Source organism: Lepisma saccharinum, chromosome 7 (assembly GCF_977018435.1).
Source record: "Lepisma saccharinum chromosome 7, izLepSacc3.1, whole genome shotgun sequence".
Classification (NCBI taxonomy): Eukaryota; Metazoa; Arthropoda; class Insecta; order Zygentoma; family Lepismatidae; genus Lepisma; species Lepisma saccharinum.
Genome location: NC_139235.1, coordinates 9776951 through 9802299, shown reverse-complemented (window position 1 = coordinate 9802299; position 25349 = coordinate 9776951). Strand labels below are relative to the sequence as shown.

Here is a 25349-nt window from a genome sequence, read left to right as displayed (position 1 = left end):
CATGGAAATCGGAGGGAGACACTTAGATAACCTCCCTTGTTAGTCTTACACTTTGTAATTATTTAACACTGCATATATTATAATGTTTTATTTTAATTTGTAAAACTGTAATTGTAGAACAATTGTATAATTTTTGTATAACATTTCTATCTTGTTATATGTGTCAAAGGTTTCATCCTGGAATGGAATGTCTCACATTTATGTGTGTTTTCATTTCCAATACATTCAAATGAATACATATTCGTTTCAATGGCATTTACAAAATCACTTCGGACATTTGTGCACGAGTGTGTTAGCCGATGCGTAGCAAAAAAATTCTTGTAGGACTAAGGTGTGGTAATATTATAATGGGATTGAGATACGAAACTCTCGGATCCGGATCCGGATTTTCGGATCCGTTTCCAGATCCGAAACTTTCGGACCCGATCCGAAATTTTCGGATCCGGAACCCTGGGATCCGGATCCAGATCCGAAACTTTCAGACCCGGATCCGCGGATCCGAAACTCTCGGATCCAGATCCGAAACTTCCAGACCCACGTCCGGATCCGGAATTTTCGGATCCGGATCCGCGGATCTGAAACTCTCGGATCCGGATCCAGATCCGAAACTTTCAGACCCGGATCCGCGGATCTGGAACTCCCGGATCCAGATCCAGACCCGCATCCGGATCCGGAACTCTCGGATCCGGATCCAGATCCGAAACTTTCAGACCCGGATCCAGATCCGGAATTTTCGGATCCGGATCCAGATCCGTAACTTTTGGATCCGGATTTTTCGGATCCGTATCCGTTTGGCCATCCCTAATTCATATGAGAAATATGTGATGCATTATAATAAAATTGAATAGTGAAGTAATGATACTTTAATAGCATTGTTGTACAGTAAAGTCTTGATAATTAATTTCCAATGTTCTGTGTAATCCAAGGCACTAATGCGCTACATAGAACAGCAGCCAAAGGCAATACCTACCAACAATCTGTTATTCAGATGATATAGCATGCTGCAACGCCAGTGGTCCCAGGTTGGAATACCAGTCTGGGCATTGGTGTTCTTTGTGAGTGCCCCTTCTTTAAATTAATCATATTATCACTCATCCTCATCATTGCAATTAGCGAAAAGTGACCGAAAAGCGAAGTAAAATAAACTAAATCAATCAATGAATCAAAAACTCTGATTATTTTTGTAATTTGATGTCTTGGTCCAGTCTACCTTGAATTATCAGGATTCTGTTGTATGTGTTTCGTTGCTTGCATAATTTACAGTATTATGTATATGATAATTCTCCTGTGTAGGGTTTTCACATGGGGCTGGGGCGTACATGGTCAGCTTGGGCATGGCTCTGTTGAAGATTGCCTTCATCCTACACCAGTCAAGAAACTAATGGGAAAGGTAAGTGGGACGTTTGTCTTTTATTATGAGGGGCATTCAAGCATAGCTGGGATCTTTGGACATGTATGAAGTAGGAGAACTCATTTAGAAGTGTGCAGGATTGAAATTTTTGGTCTGGATGGGAAATTTTAAAAATCCTGTCATATAAAATGGAAAATTTTGGGGATGGGAAATGTTCGAAATTTTCGTAACCCTGAATATCCCAAATTCTACATTCTGTCCCTCATTGAAGTTATTATCTTCACATTTCTGGAATGAAAGCTGCCAAAAGGAGAAGAATTTGAATAAAAATTGAAAAACAACGTACTTCCAGTCTTATCCTGTATCTATATTCTAAATTATATGTACCTTGCTGTAGCATTGTTCATGCAGAAAGCCAAAAGGGGAAACTAACTAACTCTCTAGCCTTCTCAAACCCGAAGGTTTATGGCTGCAGCGACAATGGCCTTCCATCTGTCCCTATCCTGAGCAGGATCTATCCACTCTTTTCCATCCTTACCAATTTCCTTTACGTCCATCTCAACAATATCTCTCCATCTTCGTCTTCCTACTGGTCTCTTACCATCAGGTTCCCCAACAAGAATTCTGTAAACTCTTCTTTACTCTCCATTCGTGCCACATGGCCTGCTCACCTAAGTCTTCTTGATTTAATTATTCTCATAATATCTGGACATGAATGCATATTATGCAGTTCTAAATTATGTAACCTTCTCCACTTACCTGTCTCCTCATCCCTTTTGGGTCCAAATATTTTTCTAAGGATTTTATTTTCAAATACTCTTTAATTTATGTTTCTCTTTCAATGTAAGGGACCAGGTTTTGCAAAACCCATTCCGTGGGTTTTTGAATGAAGGGAATATATGACTATATACATGTATCTATAAAACTTTTTCCAAAACCACTATTAAAGGAGTTATGATGGATTTTCTTATGTAGTGCATGAAGCGGTAGCCATTTTGGATTTATGATGTCACACAGGCCTTCTGCAACAATTGCGGGCAAAACACCTGGTAGTATGTTATTGTGTACCACACTAGCAACATATTACTGGTAGTCATATATTCCCTTCATTGAAAAACCCACGGGATTACAAATACCCTTGGACTATACAGGCAAAATTACTGTTTTGTTTATTTTAAATTTTAGTTTCTTAGATATTATACGAGAAGATAAAAGTTTATGAAGAGAAAAGTAAGCCTGCTTTTTATTTCCTCTTTAATGTATTTTTAATTTGTTAGTATTACTCCTAGGTACTGGTTCAAATGAGTTGTTATCAATAATTAGATTTTGATTATTACTGAACACTTGGTTTTGGCTTGTAAGAAATACATACATAAAATAAATATTATGTATTTATGTAATTATTTTAATATACCAAAAGTCATCTATAATGTAAATAATTTTTCATAATTTGGTTTCATAAAATGGGTTTGATCTGTACATGTACAATAATTGCAGGGGGTGATTCAAGTGTGTGGAGGACATGGCCATAGCACTGTGTTGACAGCAGATGGTGAAGTGTACACCTTTGGTTCATCTGTCTTTGGGCAGCTGGGAGTGTGTATGGTGACGAAAAGTTCACACCCAATGCTAGTGAAATTGCCTGAGAAGATAAGCCTAATAGCCACAGGGTATTTTCATAATGTAAGTAATTACCTGATGATATTATGGTTATATGTGTTTAAAGGAGCAGTACCTAACCTAAGATGTAGGGATGTGTGATACCAAAGTCGAAATTCTTTGATATCAAGTCAGTATATTGAGTATCCAAAATGTTTATGTTGATAACAACAATATCAATATTGACTAGGGCCAAGCCGATGTATCGGTGTCGGTATTCGAAAGTATCGGTTGAAGTTCATCTACCGATACCTTTTCGGCATATTTGTGTTTCACAGGGACCGCAAAAATTCCGCGCGATACTTTCACTTTCGTGGAGTGTAATTATTCTGAAAATTATGCAAAATTGAAACTTCCCTTTTATTTTGCTCCAATTTTGCAATAAAAATTAGAAATTTTAATTATTGCAATTTTAATGTGTCAGTATTGGTGGGAATCGGTATGAGTATTGGCATCGGTATCGGTTCAAAGCAATATCAGCTCAGCCCTAAAATTGATGGTATCGATAAAACTAAATATCTTTCAGCCAATGTTTGAATTGTAATTTTAACTAGGATGAACAGAATCATGTTGCTTGTTGTATAAGCGAGAATGGTAGTCCCACAACACAATGGAATGAAGTGATTCCCTCTGTAGTCTGTAGTTCTCAACAACCCCACCCACACCTCTCTTATCAAGGAAGTAGAAATAAGCGAGAATGAATAGAGCTCTTGCATTTGTCATGTATAAGTGAAGCACAAGGTTGTTCATGAGGGTCATCACCATGGCTCGAAAAATCCTGGTCGCATGGTTGCCATGGCGACTAGAAATTTCAGCCTGGCGACTGTGATCTTATACTGTAATATGTACGAAATTTTGATGAGTGTAAGTTCAAATTGCAGTACATCGTAAGTTAGCAAATTATTATTTTTTAAAAAAAAATCAACGTTGTGAACATTCCAGAGTGTCAGTAATAATTTCTTACTCTTTGTCCTCCAACACCCTATTTCCTGTTTTCTCGAATGATTTAGCGATGTTTTGAATACAGTGATGCTCAGCTTCTTATACAGAGTGTTTCAAAAGTTGCACAACTCAAACTTTGAAAATGTATATCATGAAAACCGTAAGAGATATTTACACCGGGTTTTCTGCATTATAAAGTCTCATCCATTGAGATATTTTTCAATGCTTAAAATTATCAGTTTTCTCCATACAGAAAATTTAGATAAATTAATAACTGGCGGAAGGCAACGTTAAGATTTTTCCAGAAATGCACTTTTGAATTATAAAAATACGTAAGAAATTATCGAAGGATCATAATTAGATGACTGATGCCATGTCAATCTGTCATTTGCGACCAATATTGATCATGTTCAACATTTGATGGATTTATTATGGGTTGAGTGAAAAAGTGCCATTTTTGGGACATATCTGGCAATGCTAGCAGGTCGAAATATTTTCAACAGACGCATGCCACATTGCCTAAGTATTGGCTATACATTTACGTGAAAAATCATAAACCAAGATTTGTGCCGAAATTGGACTCTTGAGAGAATCCTAGTCTGCCTCTGGTTACACTGAATTATCTTCGCTCACTTCCGACGCTACTATGCCTGTTCTTTTAATTTATTCAGCATGGCGTATTCTTTGGAGCAGCGCGTGTGCATTGCTGAAGAGTATTTTACTACTCATTCTTACACTCATGTGCAAGAGGTTTTCCAAGAAAAATCCCCTTCTGCTGTACCTCACAAAGCAACTGTTTTACGACTAGTCAAACACCAACAAATGATCCCACAAATTGTTAAGAGTTGGTGTTATTATTGAATATTAGGCACACACAGATTTACTACATAGAAATGTTCAGCGAAAAATGCAGGATCGACCAGGACTCGAACCTGGGTCTCTGCCATACCGTACGATTTATCTAGCCACTGAGCTACTGAGCCGGTCTGGCCTTGCCTTATTTCTCGCTGTTGCTGTTTTACCTGTTTGGAATCGTCTCTGCCAGTGCTACCGCAACGGGATCTGTTGCCTTTGAAACACAGTAGATTTCGACATTGCCTGGTTCCTCCCAGCGTAGAGATGTTAATGCATTTTTCGCTTAAAATTTCTACGTGGGTGCCTGATCTTCAATAATTAACATCTCTACGCTGGGAGGAACCAGGCAATGTCGAAGTCTACTGTATTTCAAAGCTAACAGATCCTGTTGCGGTAGCACTGGCAGAGAAGATTCCACACAGATAAAACAGCGACAGTGAATAATCAGGCGAGGCCAGGCTGGCTCAGTAGCTCAGTGGTTAGAGCAATCGCACGGTATCAGAGACCCGTGTTCGAGTCCTGGTCGAACCTGCATTTTGCGCTGACAATTTCTACGTTAGTATATATTGTTGAAAATCGATTCTCAGATGTTTTCAGCAAATTAACAATATTTTTTAAAATAATGTAATTGCTTTTATTTGGATAGATGCTAACATAAATGTATTAACCCAGTGATAGTGTACATGATTAGTTTAGTGCAGAAAACCTGGTGTAAGTTTAGTGCAGAAAACCTGGTGTAAATGCTTGTTACGGATTTCATGATATACATTTTCAAAGTTTGGGTTGTGCAACTTTTGAAACACACTGTAGTATGCACAATTGCTAGTAGGTAGTTTCCTCGCGCCTGATTTTCAGCTGGCGCCTAGCTGTGAAGAAATGTTTTCGGGCACTGGTCATCACCAATCTCAATAATATTGATACTGACAATGCTACTATCAATATCAATATGATTAGGTTGATTATGATATTGATGTTTTGATATTTTAAAAATATCAACTCGATAGTGATATATCAAAATATCGCACAGCCCTACTAAAAATGTTCAGACTGAAAAAGGAAAGTACACACCAGTTAAACTGTAATGTGTTGAAGGAAACTGTATGTAGCTTAAAATGTTCAGGCTGGAAGAAAGGTAAAGGCATAGCCCAATTAAAATCCTCACTGAAACATTGTTTTATTATATTGAAGTCATCGGGACATAGAGAAATGACCGAAAAAAAATGAGTTTCATTGACCGACATTTTCAATTTCAAATGCACTGTGATACCATATTCTGTAAACACATATTTATATTAGGGATGGGTCGATATGAAATTTTTGCCGATACCGATAAAGTATTGATATAAAATTTACTAATACCGATAACTGATATTCGACCTATCCAATATGAAATTCTAAATGGTCCTTGAAGAACCTGAATGGTTCATTGACTTCCTTAATTAATGGATATTTCCAGGTGACTGCAGTGCAAAAGAAGTTGCATATTTAGACATTTACTGAAAGATAGGGTATTGAGATTATTCATAAAAATTAGGAATGGGCCAGATTAATCGGTACTCTATCGGTATTGGCCGATATAGATGTATCGATAAAATTACCAATTACTTGACTGATCCGATATATCCATAAATATCTTATAATTTAGTGCAAAATTCTGCCATTGTCTTATAATTTTTATGGATAATCTCGATTCCCTACTTTTTTAAAAAAGTAAATGTCTAAATATGCAACTTCTTCGCTGTAGCCAGCTCCTGTGGCAGAGTGGTTATCACATCGCACTACGATGCCAGGGGTCCCGGGTTCGATTCCTGGCCTGGGCATGGAATCATATCATAATTCCTTTGTATCCAACTAATTCCTATGTATTTTTTTTTCTTTCTTAATTTTTTTTATTTTTTTATTATTATTATTATTTTTTTTTTTTTTACGTTTAGCTTACTGCTCCATAAGTTTATATCATCTCATATGTATTATCATATTGACAAGGGTTAGGTGGCAGAGCAGCCCTTGGCCGAACCTCGCCCGCTGAATAAAGAAAATTTATTATTATTATTATTATTATCACTCATCTTCGCAAATTAGCCAAAAGTGGCACAAAAAAGGCAAAGTAAAATAAAGGCAATAAAATCAAATAAAAATTATAACAAAATGGCAGAATTTTGCACTAAATTATAAGATATTTATAGATATTTATAGATACAGCAGCAGCCTGGACAAGAGATGCAGTTTTCTGGAGGCAACTCTCAGCAAATTGGACTCCAAAGTGTCGGAGGCTTTGAAGTCCCTGCCACAGTGTCAGCCCACGGTAACAACGGCCGCCGCAGAGACAGTTTCAAACAGCACCATCTTCGAATGCCTCCAAGAAGAAATCAAGGATCTTAAGAACCAGATATTGGAGCTGCGATCAGATATGGATAGTTTGCACAGCAGAATGCTATCACAGGAGGAAGCTACAGACGCTGCTGAGCAGTATAGCAGGAGAAACTGCCTTCTCCTCCATGGAATCTCGGAAACGCCAGACGAGAACACGATGAGGGTTGTCACGGACACTTTTTCATCGAAACTCGGCATCACTCTTAACGCCTTCGATGTGGATCGCCTGCACAGGTTGGGCCCCAAACGTACTCGGACGTCGGCCGAAGTTGTGCAGCAGGGACACCGCCCCATCATCGTTAAGTTCTTGAGGTACCAAACTCGGGAACACGTATATAAAAACAAAAAGAAACTAAAAGGAAGCGGCCTTTTGATAACAGAGTCCCTGACGGCGACGAGACAACATCTTCTCCGCCGCGCCAAGGAGACGTTCGGGGTGAGGAACTGCTGGACCGCCGATGGCCGGATCATCATCCAGGGCAGCAACGGCAGAAAAACTATCAACACGGCTCGCGAGTTTGAAACTCTTCTGTAACGCTAACGTGAAGAAGAAGCCAAGTGCAATGATGAACTGCATAATCGCCACCAAGCCAGATACTTATCTATGTTTGCGTGTTTTTGCTTACTTTTATATGTTAGTTTGTGTCTTCGTATCTAAGTGTATGTGTTTATGTATGTGTATGTGTTTTCTTAGAAGTTTATGTGCTTGTGTCGAGTCTGTGTGTGTCCCTCCAAAAATATATAGCATATACATATATATTAAATCTGTGCAAATGTTAATCAACAACATGAGTGTGTTCTCCAGTGGACGTCTACTTCTATCCATGCCGCAAGGGAATCCTGGTTTCAGTACTGGTAAGTCCAACAATATATTATACATATATATCTCCTTTCTCTTCTCTCTCTCTCCCTCTCTCCCAGGCCAGACGCGCTGTGTTTGGGTAACAAATTAGAAGATATGGCAACACTAAGTCCAACCACAGTCTATTTTCGGCAGCTATGCCAAATGGAAGGCGAGTCCAGCGCTCAACCCCCTGTCTCCCCTCCCTCACTTTCCCCTTGCCCTTCTCACCCTGCTGTAACGGTACTGAAGGAGGAGCTAGTCAAACACCTGAGGGCGTTCCATGCAGCGCACGTCGACTCGCAGAGTCTTTTATCTCACTACGATGAATTCCGGACGATATTTGCGTCTCTGTCCTTCGATGCCATTCTTGTTTCTGAGAGCTGGCTTGTTCCAGCGATCCCAGATCACATGGTCGAAATGCAGGGATACAGGCTTTATCGTTGCGACAGGATAAACAAAAGGGGAGGGGGCTGCGCAATATATTTAAAAGAAAACATTCCCGTAAAAATCCTCTCTTGTTCTCAAGGAGAATACTCGGGTAGTTCGGAATATTTGATACTTGAGCTAAATATAAACAACCAGAAAATCCTCCTCAGCGGAGTGTATCGACCCCCAAAAACAGTTTTTGAAAATTTTGAAAAGGAAATATCCAAATTTTTACCATTATACGAACATTGTGTTATATTAGGCGACCTAAACTTCGACCTCCTGAGCTCCAAACCGGAAGTACGGAATTACAAAGACACCATATTGTCTCTCAACCTGTCAGCCTGCTCGTTAAAAGCTACACATCGTTCTCAACAAAGCGAAACTCTTATTGACCACATATTAACAACTAACCCACAAAAAATTCTAAATTTAGGACAATTCCCAGTCCCAGGCATATCGAAGCACGATCTTATTTTTATGTCCTATTCTCTTAAAACATATAAATACAAACCAAAAGTAATCTCCCTCAGAGATTTTAAACGACTTGACTTTCAAGCCCTGAATATCGAAGCAGAAAATATGCCATGGCACCTGGTCGCTTCTTTTCAAACGGTGGATGAGAAAGTGAACTTCCTAAACTACCTCATCCTACAGATTTACGACAAGCACGCGCCCGTGAAAAGAAAGAGAGTTGCGAGACCTCCCAGCCCGTGGATTACCCCCGAGATCCTGCAGCTGATGTCCCGCAGGGATGCAGCATACAGGCAATATAAGTCCGCACTCAAATCGAACCTGCAGTCAGTGCGTGATTATTTCGAAGAATACCGCATTCTTCGGAATCGGTGCACGCAGGAAATACGAAAGAGAAAGTTTTCCTTTGCCGGACAACTCTTAAACTATAGATCGCAACCGAAATCGCTGTGGAACAAACTTAAAATGTTCGGCGTTGGGAAAAAACGTGATAGAAATGAAATAATTGGCATTTCCACTGAAGAACTAAATGGTCATTTTCAGAACTCATCAGACATAAATCCTAAAATTAAGAAACGTGCGATCGACTCCATAAGTGTTCACAAAAGCAAAAACAAAAATTGTTTTGATTTCTCTTTTATAACTCATGCTAAGGTCCAAACTGCAATTAATAAAATAAAATCCAATGCAACCGGAGCAGATGAAATTTCTATAAACATGTTAAAATGTATCGCTTCCCACATCTCGTTTGCAATTGCAGACGTTTTCAACACATCCCTGTATACTGGCACGTTCCCAAATATTTGGAAACTCGCTCACATACGCCCCCTGGCTAAAATCACCAACCCAGTAAGCGCTCAAGATTTTCGACCGATCAGTATTCTCCCCACTTTGTCAAAAGTATTTGAACACATCGTGCACGAGCAAATTTTTAATTATGTAAAATCGAAAAATATGTTAAACCCCTTCCCGTCCGGTTTTCGCCCACAACACAGCACCAGCACAGCGCTCATTAAAGTGGTGGATGATGTAAGGTCAGCAATGGATAACAGATGTCTGACAGTGTTGGTTCTCCTCGATTACAGCAAAGCCTTCCAAACCGTCGACCACGATATCCTGCTGGCAAAATTGTCATCTTATTTCAACTTCTCCCAACCCGCTGTTGACTGGACTCGATCATTCTTAGCAGCCAGACAGCAATGCACATTAGTTTCTGAAAATAAGTCGTCATGGCTGCCGATAAATTGCGGTGTTCCCCAAGGAAGCGTTTTGTCTCCGCTACTGTTCTCCATGTACATAAATGATATATCGGAAACATTTCAATCAACGAATTACCATCTGTACGCTGATGACGTCCAATGTTACTTATCGTTCCCTAAAACAAACATCAATATGGCCATCAAAGCCCTAAACGCTGATATCATGAACGTCTGCAAGTGGTCTCAGGCAAACGGTCTATGAGTAAATGCTGAGAAAACTAAATGTATTTTAATTGGCTCACAGCACCTCATATCCACAACAGCGAAGTCCTCCATCCCGGACATTCTTGTAGACGGAAAACCCATATCACTATCACTCTCGGTCAAAGACCTGGGAATTGTTGTGGACGAAAACCTCACCTGGAGTGACCATGTGAAGGCCATATGCAAGAAATCTTACGCAGCATTACATTCACTGTACCACCTAAAAAACATCTTACCATGAGAGGTAAAGAAAACACTTGTGGAATCGCTAGTTTTGTCGCAAATAGACTACTGCGACTTGACGTATGTTGACCTCAACGGTGAACTAGCAAGACGTTTACAGTGAATACAAAATGCATGTGTACGTTTCATTTATAACATCAAACATTTTGACCACCTTACCCCGGCTTTCAAAGACCTAGGCTGGTTCGACCTTTCAACACGCCGTCGCTTCCACGCTTTTACAGCGCTCTACAAAATAGTGCATTCAAGAGAACCCCCTTACCTATTTTCACGATTTCAACCCCTAAGCGCAGCACACACCTTTGCTACCCATTCACGAAACAACTCCCTGCTCACCATCCCCTCCCACAAGACAGCATTTTACGGAAATTCCTTCACTGTCACTGCCACCAGAACGTGGAACGACCTCCCCAATGACATAAGAAACTCTTCTTCTCTCTGCAATTTCAAATCAAAATTAAGAAAGCATCTTCTGGAGGCAACTTACCAGTACTGAAAACAAGGAAAGAAAATAGAATGAAACCTTTCTTTATCTAAATTTGCAGGACAAACACCGACCAACTTTTCTGTATTTTAAGTATTTTTGTTATGTGTGTGTTCATGCTGTACGTGCATTTTTTACGTTTCTTACAGCATATATCTGTATTTTTGTGTTTTGACTTTTTGTGTTTTTTTTCTTTTTTGTGTTTTTTCTTCTTTCTTTTTTGTTTTTTCTCTTTTTGTGTTTTTTCTTTTTTTTCTTTGGTATTTTGATCTTTTATATTTCGCAAACTTTTAGATATTTCAACTAAATTTGTAAAATGTGAAGTAGATGGTTAAGTGTAAGAAAAGGCTTGTGCCTTAACTTCGCCATCCAAAAGAAGAAGTAAATAAATAAATAAATAAATAAATAAATGTACCAGATTAGTAAAATAATCAGTAATTTTACCAATAAATCGATACACCAATATGCTTGTATCGGCTTATACCAATAGAGTCCCATTTAATCTGTCCCATTCCTAATTTATATATAATCTTGATAAGCACAGCACCCACAAATTGAAACACTGTTTCACAAACATCCAGTCTGTATCATCAGGAGTTGAAGGAACTACATCAGAACGTGACCAAAAAAGGAAGGAAATACTGTAGCTTTTTTCTTTTTAATTTTCAGCTTGCAGTTGGTGCATCGAATAAAATTTATACCTGGGGATCAAGCCCTCAAGTTCTACGCCTGCAAGCACAGGCACACAAAAAGGCCAGAATATACCAACAGCAACAGCAGCAGCAGTTGGCAAGCAATCCAGCAAATGTAGTGGCACCATCCAACAGTGAAATTTGTCCACCGGTGGGTAATCTGTGTGGCCAGGATATTTCAGACAGGAAGTCAAAGGTGGAGCCTGCCTCTGATTCTCCAGCGAAGGGTGCTTCTTCCCCGGTGGACCCTTACCCGCTGCCTGTCGGTGAGCTGTGTAGTCCAAGTGCAGAACTGAAGGAATTTGGTAACGTGAACACCAATGCGGAAGATGTGGGAAAAAAGAGTGATGTTTCAGGTGATTCCATTGTTGATTCCAAGACGGAGGAATCGACGAAAAGCAATGGAAAGCAAAGTGAAGTGCATCCTGCTCATCTGCAGTGTGAAGAAAACCAGGCTCATCTCTCGCCTCAGTTGGTGGATACTTCTCTTGTTGTAGGCCCCATTGTTCAGGTATGTACACCATTTGATAGTGTTCAGATGAAGCGGGTGTGTCTATTTATGCTATGAATTAGTGATGTAGCCAGGCTTTGCAACTGTTATTTTCAATGAACATTGAGTAAATTAAAGACAGAGGACAAATAATTTGTATTTTTTTTTATTCCCACATTCCACTCATGTAACAGAAAAAAATGATCTCATAGTTCAGTGTCAGAGTAATTATTATTATTAATACAAAATGTTCAGGGTATCTGCCAGTCTGGAAATCCTTGAAAAGTCTGAGTTTACTTTTTGTGGACAAATTAATATTTTTGTGGAAGTGCACTAAAAGTAGGTTTTTGAACAAAGAGGAAAAGGACAAACAAGACATTTTAAATTTGTTGTGGACAAACTATTCCTCAGTTTGATACACTGAGTATTCTCGGTAGTTACAGTACAAATTGCACACGATATACTCTAGGAAAAGGAGTCATGTTTTGAACTATTTTCAAGTAGAAAACCACTGTAGTAAGTGCCTATTGGCATTTACCACTGTCTTGTTGTACTTTTGGGTTGTTTTGTTGATATTAGGATTAATACATATGTTATTAAATTTTACTCTATGTATTATTTATGCTATAATTGTTACGATTTTTTTATAAAAATACATTCTTTACCATTAGTCAATATGTGACAAGTATTACATAAAAGTTCACCTATGTAGCATCTATCCAACATTTTATATTTAACAGTGTTTAACTAAAATGTAGTAACCTTCTCACACACACATGTAAATACATGAATTGTCCTAATGAGTTGTTCTGGAAAAGCTGAAAAAGTCGAATTTTGGTTGTACAAAATTTAAGGCACCCTGAATGTTGAAATGTTAATATTTTTTTTTAATATTAATTTTTATTTTGATACCTTGGTATTTTAATTGAATGATTTCAGGTGTCCTGTGGTTGCCACCACTCAGCTCTAGTGACAGGGGATGGAGTCATATATGGATGGGGAAGAAACTTGGATGGGCAGGTTGGCAATGGCTCGAGAAAGGAGGTGCCGATTCCAACTCCCTTGTCAACAATGTCCGAGAGAAAATTTGTCCATATATCCTGTGGCTGTGAATTTACAGCTGCTTTGGAGAACGGAGGGAAGATTTGGGTGTGGGGTAACAACTCCCAAGCACAGGTATGGAATTTATCAAATTGCAAATGTGTGTGTTACTTGTGTTATTTTGACAAGCCCTGGATTCATTTAATTCTTAAGGTGAATAAATTAAATCAAACTGTGTGGACACTTGTTGGCACTCCCTGCATCAGGGATTGAACTATGGACTCCTTCATTGTAAGGCAAAGATGTTAAGCACTATGTTATTCAGGAGGCCCATATCCATGTTCATCCGAACATGTTAAATGTCCATGTCGTCTTTAAAAACTAAAAACAAAACACTGCTCTTCATTTTGACAAGCCCTGGATTCATTTAATTCTTAAGGTGAATAAATTAAATCAAACTGTGTGGACACTTGTTGGCACTCCCTGCATCAGGGATTGAACTATGGACTCCTTCATTGTAAGGCAAAGATGTTAAGCACTATGTTATTCAGGAGGCCCATATCCATGTTCATCCGAACATGTTAAATGTCCATGTCGTCTTTAGAAACTAAAGGCAAAACATTGCTCTTTATTTTATTTCCTGTTTGCCTAAGAAATGTTATTCGTATGTTTTAATTTTTTCACATATAATTGCAATTGTTTGCAGCTTGTTCTTTTCGTTCATACACCTCGGACATATTTGCTTTTGTTTAAAATAATAATTCCATGTTACTTGTAAAAAGTTTTTTTTTTAAATTATTTATTCACTAACAACCTTTTGTGAGTGAGGCAAGGCTCATTGAAATCAATGTCATTAAAATATTTTTTCTTGAGTAATTGTCTCAATTATTATTTTAAACAGGAATTTAATTTTAACACATGTACATACTTGTTCTCGTATCCCTGTATGTACATACGCACATTCATATCGAAAGACACGTGTGGAGAATATAGATATATAATGAAGTTCTTGTATTTTAAACCAGTTTTTAAGCCATGACTGTAGAAAAATGTAAGTTAAGTCTGTGATATCATTGTAGAGTTTTGGGTGTTGTCCTGTATTTTTTGTAAGTAGATGTATTTTAACACTAAGCAAGATGATCTTACCAAATGAAATACCCAGGTTTTGTATGAGGCGCATTTCAAAAGAAGGGGCCGATTAATTATATCAGCAAGAAAAGAAGTGTAGCAACATTATTAGTGCTTACAAACATACACATATCTAATTCATTTTTCAACATAGTCACCATTATTTTCCAAGCACTTTTGGTGCCATGGAACAATGTTTTTTATACCCTCTGCATAGAAGTTCGCTACCTGGGAGTTCAGCCAATCCAACACTGCAGTTTTCAACACCTCAGTTTATTCAAATCGTTGAGATGCAAGCCCTCTTTTGAGGTGCAGGAAGAGGTGATATTCACTAGGTGCAAGGTCTGGACTATTCGAGGAGTGATCAAAAAGTTCCCATCCGAACCTCTGAATCATCTGGAGTGTGTGTGGTGTAGCATTGTCGTGGATAACATTTCCTGAGCACAACATTCCACTTCGTTAGTTTTGTGACACACTTCATAGTGTGTCACAGTACGCTTGCGATATGATTGTTTACCACGGCTCCATGAAATCCACCAAAGCACACCTTACTAATCCCAGAAAACAGTTGCCATGACTTTTCGTGCAGATGGAGTTTGCTTGAACTTTTTCGCCCTTTTTTGGGTGTGAATGCACACTGTTACGGTACTTTTCCTTTACTCATTACACTCGGACCATACCCTTCACACAAATGTCAGTGCTTTTCAGCAGCATTATGACCTTTGGCATTAAGAAAATTGAATCACAAACCGTACTTCTCAACTGGAGGGATTGTGTAATCGGCCAGCCATTTTAACATGCTCTAACTCACAGATAATCAACAGCTGACTAGTGAAAATATAATTTCTGGGTTATTAATATACTAGTTTATGTTACTGCACAGGCACGATTTGATCACTGTTGCCAGTCACTTTTTGTAAATTATCGGCCCTTATTTTTTAAATGTGCCTCGTATTTTATTGAGGTATGGCTGTCATCAATCTGCTTCATAAAAGAAATATGAATATCCTTCCCACAAAATTAAGAAAGAAAAATTTGTGTGTAGCTTGGCAGGCCTCCTCACGATGACAACAAGAACTTGGAAGGGAAGCTCGTGATGCTGAAGACCACAAAGAGGGTGATCAAGCTCCCCCATGGGATGCAGAACTCCTGTGATGTACCCAAAGAAGTCCCGGGCTTACCACCCGCAGCTTGCTTTGGAAGTGGATACATGCATGATGAAAATGCTTGGGTAAGTTATTAAGTAAATATAAGTTATAAGTAAAAGGATGAGTGATGATATGGTGAAATCGATGATGGGACAATCACAAGGAACACTCATTTGACACCATAGTGCTCTGTGCTACTAACCACTCCGCCACACGGAGGTTGGCATGATGCACAGTGAACAATATCCTGTTGCTAAATCACTGATCACTTATGCTTCCAAAGGGTCATTCACGTTGACGGCGTGCATATTGAACACTACTGTACTGACAAACGAAAAATAAAATTTTGCATGTCTGACTTCTGGTTGTTATTTCAGCGCCAAATTTCAACCTGGTTTCCATAACCTCTGTGTCTAGCCTAGTTTCACCACAATCCAATGCTTTGAACGGGCTTCAGAGGGCTCCGTAGAGGAACCACTTGTTATTACCAGACCCATGTAGATATAAACTTTATTTCTTCTCGAAGCATGAGGAATACATTCCTGATATATTGCTTCATATTTTTGTTACACCTGTATTTGAGGGATGATTGCGATTTACCTATTTTATGACTATTTAATCTTTGACACACCTAGAACAGTCACTTAATTTTAGGTGATATGGGGAAGCTATTGCTATGCTCTTTTCTTAATTGGCAATTTGTTGTTAGTTTCATGGACCTAAATTTTATACCTAAAGAAAAGGAAGATTGTTTAATTTTAGATTTTAAAGAGCAGATATAATTAACTTAGATTTCTGAGGTGAGGGATAGCTCTGTCTCCAGGGATGGGGCCAGTTTCATCCTTTGCTTTCTTCCCTTAACCCACCCATGTGTACAGGACAGGGTGCCAAAAGGGAATGGCTGTACCTACTGAATAAATAAAAATAAGTTAAATAAGCTGTTTCGGTGGCTGAGCACATTAAGTGGTTGGCTTTTGATCTTGCCACTGAGGTCCATGGGTTCGAATCCCAGCCTTGGCATGGGTGTTCTTTGTGAGTGTTCCCTCATCAATTTCACTAGTTCTCATAGTTGTGATTAGCCAAAAATGTCAAAAAGGATGCTAAATAACAAAAATACAAATAAAAATCTGCAAAATAAATGAAAAAGAGGTAAAGATTTCTGGGGGTGAGATAGAGTAGTGATTTGCACACTGAATCAGTAATAAGTTGCTTGTTTGGTTCGCACTATCAGTTGGAGAAAGAAGAATAGTGTTAGAATAGAAACAAAAATGAACAATGATAAATGTCCTATTAAGATTGAATGGTAGCGTATAAATACAAAATAGCATGGAATATTTATTTCACTTTCATTTCAGATGAAGAGGCAGAATGAAAAGTGGATGCAGAAAACCCATGGGTTCCTCCACATGCCTTCGTTAAAAACCTTTGAGGAGTCTTCCTATGGCCTTCGAACACTTCATTATGTGCTGGAATTTTTCTATGGACATTATGATAAACCCTATGTTTTTAATAAAGTATGTATATAAGTTAAGGTTCTATTCACTAAACAAGTTCAAGTGCACTTATGTTAATAATTGTATATTAACATTTATAAATATTCTAGACTACTTCAAATTTTTGTGCATAAACTTTGATTCATGATATGAAAAAATATTCCTTCTGTAGTATAATTTTTCTATATATTCCACGTATATCTTGAAAACAACTGCACATTTGTAGTATCAAAATGTTGAGTTTTACAACAAAATATTGCCATTATTTTAAAAAGAATTGGCTCACAAGAGTTTTATGAGTAAAGGTGAACCATTACTAGAGGCATGCAAATTTCGTTATTGACGAAAACGCGAAATATGAAATAACATTCTGTAATGTTCATTTTCCATGTTTCTGAAAGGTGTGAGGCGAATTTTTTTACAAAGTTTTGTCACGAAATAATGCGAAATGAACTGTAAAATGCGAAATATACTCCTAAACACGAAATTTACCGTTTATATACCAACGCGACACTTTCTGAAGTCTGAAGTATCCTGTGAGTTAGGCAATTCACGGAAAATTGATTAATTCGGCGGTAAATATTTGAGAAGCAAAAATAGACCCCTTTACACAGGAATAAACTTAATACTCTGGTAACTACATAAATGTGCTATTATAAGGGGTAAGTTTATTTTGTGTAATAAGTGCAGTTTTTAAATCAAATTTAGGATTATATTCACAATTTTAAAACCAAAATGTAATTTTATATAGCACTTTTGATCCGTTTTTTCACCACTATAACACCGAAATTTTATTTTATTTACCGCTTTTGAACCCGAAATCGACTGTTTTTGTACCGAAATTTTGCTTTTTTATTTACCAAAAATATGTGCCTCTAACCATTACTAACCACAATAGCAAAGTTTTGAGTTATAAAATGAAATATTCATACATTGTGTCAGCAAAATGCTTGAAATTACATTAATTAGCCAAAAGAGCAGAACAGCGATATACACATATAGTAAGAGAAATAGAAAATACAAATACTTTCAAGTAATGAAGTGTTTCTTTCAGCCTAGCAACTAAGCTTCTAGTGCTTTCTTAATAGTACATTTCTAATTTTTGCTTTGTTTCAGTGTGTGGAATTAAGGAATTACCAAGCAGTAGCAAAGTTGGCAGCTCTTGACAGGAATTATCACCTGGCGTTAGCATACCAACTAAAAGCCCTTGCATTGAGTTCAGATACTCCTGCAGAAACCTCATCTTCCGAAGACAAAAACATCAGCCATTTGGTCACGGATGTTAATCAAGCCGACTCGGGTAGTGGTGGTGATAAAGAAAACATTTCCGTGGGATCATCACCAGAAGATATTCTGAAATCCGAACTAGGAAAGACGTTAAGTGTGATGATGCAGAATAGGAACGTTAAAGAAAGTGAAAAGTTGCCCGAAAAGGATAGTGGCACGAATACATCTAAAGTTCCTGAAAACAAGAGCAAGCAGCAGGAAATGCACACGTTCGCAATTCAAGGGGGAAAGGAACAGATGTCTGAAAGAAATTACATGTATGGTTTTGACGGTGCAAAAGCAGAGGTTCACACTCAAACCAGACCTGGTGATGGCAGACAGGACGAGGAGCTCGAAGTTTGTAAGATGAACGGGACGAAGGAGACCGAGAACAACTCACCCTGCGATGCAGAAAAGGAGTTGAGTGCGCAGGAAAGTCCGGAAGCAGCCAATAAACAGGCATGGTGCAATTCGAACTCACGTGACAAGGCAAACGGCGACGGTACGCCGGTTGGAAATGGGATCAAGCTACCTGTTGGTGATCACATGAAGAACAACCAACTCGACAAAGAGAAGAATCATTTGGTTCTGCAAGCTTCTTTGGTTGTTGAATATTATGTGTCTGTGATGGAAGAAGACAGTCACACTATGATGAGACGTTTGTTGGAACAGGTTAGTATTGTTCTGTGTGTTCTTCCTTCCTACTTTTTCCCTTTACAATGATAGTACTGTGATTATTGCTCTGTGGGTATTTTCATATACACCTTTACTATAAAATGATTGTATTTTATATTTATAATAGTGGTAACAATAGTGTTTATGTATGCTTGAGTTTTGTTTAAAGTCTACTTTATGCACAAATAGGCCAATCAGGATGTGCCTACACCAAGTATCAAACCCAGACCCTCTTCATTACCAGACAATGATGTTACCATCCATCATCAGTGAAGCCCCTGTTTATGTACATGTATATATGAGTTAGATTTCTGCCAACTTGGTGATTTTAAAAAAAATAATGTTACAAATATAGAGGGTGGCGCAAAAGTCAGTTTACCCATATACAAATTCAAGTTTATACACAAAATTCAAGTATACATACAAAATACAAGCAGATACACAAAATTCCAGTTTCAGTGGTTTTGTTCAAAGTATCCTCCATTGTTTGCAATACATTGTGTGCAACGATCAACAACAGAATTGTAAATACGATGCAGTAACCTTGTATCATGGTTGATGACATGAAACACATTGATAATTGAGTCTTTCGGTACACCCAAATCTGCCGGTGATGATGAGTATACCACATCCTTAACAATTCCCGACAAAGCAAAATCGCATGGCGTCAAATCACAAGAACGCGCAGGCCAATCAATGGTACCACGGCATCCTATCCACTTTTCAAATGTGTCATCTAAAAAAAAAATGAACATCACGTCCATAATGTGGAGGAGCTCCATCTTGCTGCAATACAAAACAGTGATCTGAATAAGTGGGGTTGTTTTCAAGTTCCCAATGTTCCCAACCGTATACCTAAAAAATATTACTTAGTACAAGAAGCACATACACTATCGTAATACTATTATCAATGTGCTTTTTGGGTAAACTGACTTTTGCGTCACCTGGTACCTTGGAGACATTTTTTTCCAACACTACTTCACTTTGAAGTCTTATTTTTGCGAGATTTATATACTCGTATTGCTTGAAATTATCGGATTCTTATAATAATGAGCATAAATTACTGTGACTGAAATGAACGCACAGTGTCCCTGTACCCCTAGATCATATTTTATGTATATTCCCTTGTTATACGAGGGTCATCCAGAAAGTCACTCATGTTTCGGCGGGGCGAGCACCGCCATTTTGTGCAGGGACTTTCGCCCGTTCAGTGCGCATCCAGCTGTGGACGTGTGAAGTTCGTGTCGCTTCTGCTCTGTTCATAATACATTGTTAACATGAGTGATCCGATTGAAAATCCCGCCAGTTGTGAAGTGAGGTCGGTCATACGATTTTTGTTAGCCAAAGACACTAAAGCGATTGATATTCATCGACAACTGTGTGAAGTTTACGGTAAATTGTAGTGAGGCATTAGTGCCTCATGTTCAAAGATGGTCACACAAACGTTCACGATGAAGACCGAAGTGGGCGACCAAGGATTGTGACATGAACTGGTCGCAAAAATCAATGACAAGATTCGTGAAAATCACACTCAGCCAACCGGACGCAGGAACTTTTACAGACCTTTCATTGGGAGGTTTTCGACCATCCGCCATATAGCCCTGATCTCACACCAAGTGACTACCACTTGTTTTCCCCACATGAAGACCTGGCTAGCAACGCAGCGCTTTGATGACGACACAGACCTTCAGGCTGGTGTGCAGAAATGGTGAAGTGACAGCCGCCATTTTTTTATCACAATGGACTTTGTAAGCTTGTCCATCGCTATGATGAGTGCTTAAACTTGTACGGCGATTATGTCGAAAAGTAGTGTAAAAGTGTCGCTTCAAAATGTATATAATAAAAAATGTCTACTTTCACTTGTCTTCTTTTTATTCCAAAACGTGAGTTACTTTCTGGATAGCCGTCGTATATGACATGCATTATAATATATGTATTTACATTTTAACATACCTGCTAGCAAACAAATCAACCACAGAATATTACCATGATGACAACAATATAAAAAATAAAAGTGTTAATTATGGTGGATCAGCCCATGTATGCATACATAATTATTTTAATAATGTTCAAGACCTAAAGTTGTGAACACCCTAGGGACTGTAATGAACAGGTTGAGTTAGTTCACTACCAATTCTCCTGCGAGTATAAAGTGAATGTAAAGTTGTAATTAAAGAATACCAGCCAAATTTCAACACAGTTGCAACATGATACATGCAAGTATGGGCACAGGGACTTCTCCGACATCCTGTATATGTGCGAAATGTGTAATTTTAGACTGCCGTTTAGTTTCCTAAGGGGCACGTCCCACTCTTGGTGCCCATCATTATCTTATGTATAGAAACTAACAAAGGCATTCCTTTCTTTTGCTTGGTACTTTGCCATTCCACTTACTAGTATCATGTGAAAAGATATGCATTCTTGGTTCTTTTCAGGGTATTAAGTTTTGGTTGAGCCACTCTCTACCAGTGCATCATTTGGAAGACCTCCTGGTGCGTCACATGTCGAAATTCTTTTATCCTCTTGGACTGATGTTATTTTGGTACGTATTTTTAATAGAATCTTATTATTTTACTAGTTAGGGAAATTAGACTGATGTCATCTCTTCGTATATTATGTTCACCCTTCATTTCCTCTTCCATTTTGCCATGTTAATAACTGGGCCTCCCCCATGGCGCAGTGGTAGCGTCATTGCCTTGCAATCAAGGGGTCCCGGGTTCGATACCCGGTGGAGGCACAAGTGGTTCGGATCCCACTTTAAACTGTAGGTCCAGTCCCAATTAGCCTTACTGTGCATAAAGTGGACTTAAAACAACAACTCAAACAAACCATGTTAATAACTTATTTTTATGAACAAAAAAACATTTCTTTAGCACATTTTTCAAGTTTGAGTAGTATCTTTAGTTGCTGTAGGGGAAGTCATTTCATACCAGAACTAAACAGATTTGTGCATTGTGTTTGTAAGTTTGTCTTTTTACTTTTATATGCAGGGGAATATGGGTTCTACATTTTTCAGAAGCCTACAACAAAAGAACATACAATGCAGGACAATGTAAAATTAACATTTGATCAAGTACAGTCTGGAATAAAATGGCATTGAGGTGTGGCAAGATATTACAAGGTGAGGCAAAAGTCAAGCACCACCTTTTTAATTTGAAAATGGATTGACGGAGAAGGATGAAACTTCGGTAAGGGTAATGGGAGTGGGGGATACACCAGATGGGTCTAGTGTGCATCATGGTGGCCATCTTGGAATTACCTCCAGATTTTCAAATGGTAAGGGCATCATGTGGCACATGGTCTTGTGCTTTATTTGCATGTACAGATGTGATATGAAGCTAATATACTCTTTTATTTTACTTCAGCAAAGGTAGCAACATGGAAGGGGAAACTGACAACACGGTGGTTTTGAGTCACTTGTCAACCTGCTTTTGCCTTCAGTTGTGTACTACGTTGTTGAAATACATAAATGAAAGTAAGTAGTAAGCAGCAGCAGTAATTTTATGTACATATTGATTCGTAAGTTGTGCTATCACATAACATGCTGTCAAGCCAAGGTTATAACTGATCTGACATCAAAATGAAAAATATTTCTTGAAAATCATGAATAGTGTAGTGATCTCCTCGGGAGATTTCACACCAAAGCAACATGTGTCGGCTGATACTTGAGGATTTTACCAACCACTATAGGCTTGTCAAGTCTATCATGCTGCTACAGTGTTTAAAGTTGCTGTGGATTGGTAGATTCCCAAATAGCATGTGTCACATGTCACTTGTCAGTTTGGTGAGAAATCTCCCTTAATTTATGTAACCAGGTGCCTGAAATGCTTTGAAAAAGAAACTGTGTATTTATATGTTTACAAAACCAGGTCATATGAATTATGTGTTTATATCCATAAAAAATAAAACAAAATGGCAGAATTTCTTAAATAAATTGCAAGCTATTTATACAAGGTGCATTCAATAAATAACCGGAAAAGTAGTAAAAAAAATCTAAAATTGGACCGTGATTGTTCGCACGGGATGCTGGGAAACAGTTACACAAGATGCCATCACCCTTACAGGAGTGCTCCAAGCTGGAGCAGCGAAGTGTTGAGGTTTTTGTTGAGTGAAGGCGTGAAACCGATAGAAATCCATCGCTGCATGACAGTTCAGTACGGTGACAACTGTATCAGTCGATCACAAGTGTACGGGTGGGCTGAGAAGTTCAAACAGGGCATAACCAGTGTTAAAGAATCTCCGCATCCAGGTCGCTCTGTCACTGCAGTCACGGAAAGCAACTTTGCTCAAGTGGAGAACTTGATACGGGAGAACCGGCATATTACTATCGGTGAAATTGCTTCCCAGATGGAAATAAGTGTAGGATCAGCCCACCATATCAGTCATGACATACTGAGGTTCAGGAAAGTGGATTCTGAAACGTTTGACACCGGAAATGAAGGAGAGACGTGTTGATGTGTGCAGGGAGCTTTTGCTCAGTTATGAAGCTGACAGTGAGGCATTTCTTCATCATATTGTAGTAGTGTGTATAAATTTTTGCAGGCATCTTCAGTTCAAACTCATATGATCCTAATCTAATTATTGCCTTCTTGTAAGTTTGATGAAAATAATGCTTGATTATACAACAATGCTAAAAATTATTCTGATTATTTAATTTTAGTACTTGGTAAATCTTGAGGGGGTGGCAGTATCTGAACCCCTCTAAATACATCCTTAACATGACCCATGTGCCATATTTAGAAAGACCCTGGTATAAATTTTTAATAACGTGCATTTTCAGTTCAAGGCATAAGACAGTATCTTGTACCACAGCAAGAACAAAAGTTGTTTTTTTTTCTTTATTTCTTGTGTATTTCATACCAATACTAAGCAACACCAATGTGAGTACAGAATATTGAATTTTCTTTTCTTTTGCAGAAAAGGCCTACCCAGAATACATAGAACTTCTGGCTCAGGTAACATCAATGCAGGCTCCCGTCGCAGGAAGCCCCAATGTTTTAACTTCTCAAGGGCTCACCTCCGAGCAGATGATGGAAGGGATTCTGGAAGGGTTGGGGATGGAGGGGCTCCAGTCATCAATCAATTTGGGGGAGACCTCTGTTTATGACGTAATGGGGAAAAAGGTTTGCAAATCTCAAGAGAAAGGTAAGGAAACAGCGCACAAGAAACTGCAAGAAACATCACACTATCAAGACTCAGAGGTGTTGGTATTTTCTTGTGGCCATCACTACACTTCCGACGTCTTCTACAAATCAGTGTTACCTGATATGGAACTTGGTTTGCTGCAACTCCATCACCCACTTCCCAACACTGCCAAATTGTTGCGAGGACTGTTTTCCGAATCTCAAACAATCGATGTCGTTTGCCCTAAATGTGTTCTGCAGCATTTGCAATCTCAAGTATAAAGATCTTTCCATGTCCGTTTATATTTTTTTCCCCCACATTTATTTCTTTTTGTAAAACATATAGACTTCTCCTTGTAATTTATTTTGCCAAAGATGTTTTATGAAATGTACAAGCTAAGCTTTAACAGAGATAGTGTGCACGTTGCACAGTATATACAGGACTGTTACATAGATAATTCTTGGGAGCTGACTTTGTATTTTGTGTAAATAACTGTAATTTTTTTTCTGTTGGTTTTTTCCATCAGAAATATAAACATAATGTGTATATAAACCAGAATGTGCATAAGAGATCAAAATATTAAAATTTTACTCACATCTATATTTTATTTGCTGATCCCACAACAGTAGTGTATTAAAAACAATAAGACTTGTGACTTGTTAGGTTAATATCTGTGCTCTGCACTTTTAAAGTGCCTATAGGTTACTTGCAAAAATTGTGTGTATAGTATGTCCCAAAAGTCTCTGTACATAGGAGACAATCTGTTTCCCAACCATTGGATTGGCCAATGACAACCAGCTGGCCACTCTGCTCGCCAGACCTCACCCCTATGAGATCAACTCAAGAACTTGAGTGTTTCCTGAATCTGAATTTTTAAGTCTATTTTATGCACATGTAGGCCAATCAGGATTGAACCTACAGTCTCAAGTGGGATCCACACCACTACGTGCCTCCACTAGAATCTGTGCACCATCAGAAAAGCCCACACCATCTTCAGGTTTGCATCATCGACACTTGCTTTCGTGTGACACCGAAGATATTGCAGCATGTATACCGGGTCTAGCAGATGAATTGATTTGTGCCTGATTTTCAAATGCCACCACATTGAGTACATGTGAAGTGGTATTTCCTGTGTATGGATACTTTTAAGACACTCTTTGTGAGCAAAAATTTTAGAA

General features: G+C 38.4%; 1 protein-coding gene and 1 non-coding gene across 2 annotated transcripts in view; both read left to right on the top strand.

Moving 5' to 3' along the window:
* ca (RCC1 and BTB domain containing protein claret) overlaps positions 1-24768 on the top strand; it is a 65536-nt gene extending 40768 nt beyond the window's left edge. The window contains exons 18-27 of the mRNA XM_083124992.1: positions 1294-1390; positions 2849-3034; positions 11784-12317; positions 13236-13472; positions 15511-15696; positions 16969-17127; positions 18223-19044; positions 21483-21589; positions 22413-22522; positions 23965-24768. Coding sequence (XP_082981118.1) covers positions 1294-1390; positions 2849-3034; positions 11784-12317; positions 13236-13472; positions 15511-15696; positions 16969-17127; positions 18223-19044; positions 21483-21589; positions 22413-22522; positions 23965-24452 — 2926 coding nt within the window. The 3' untranslated portion in view covers positions 24453-24768. The remainder of the gene's footprint in view (positions 1-1293; positions 1391-2848; positions 3035-11783; positions 12318-13235; positions 13473-15510; positions 15697-16968; positions 17128-18222; positions 19045-21482; positions 21590-22412; positions 22523-23964) is intronic.
* TRNAA-UGC (transfer RNA alanine (anticodon UGC)) lies at positions 21710-21784 on the top strand. Its single transcript has one exon. It is a non-coding gene; the product is annotated as a tRNA-Ala (tRNA).
* Positions 24769-25349: the final 581 nt, after the last annotated feature.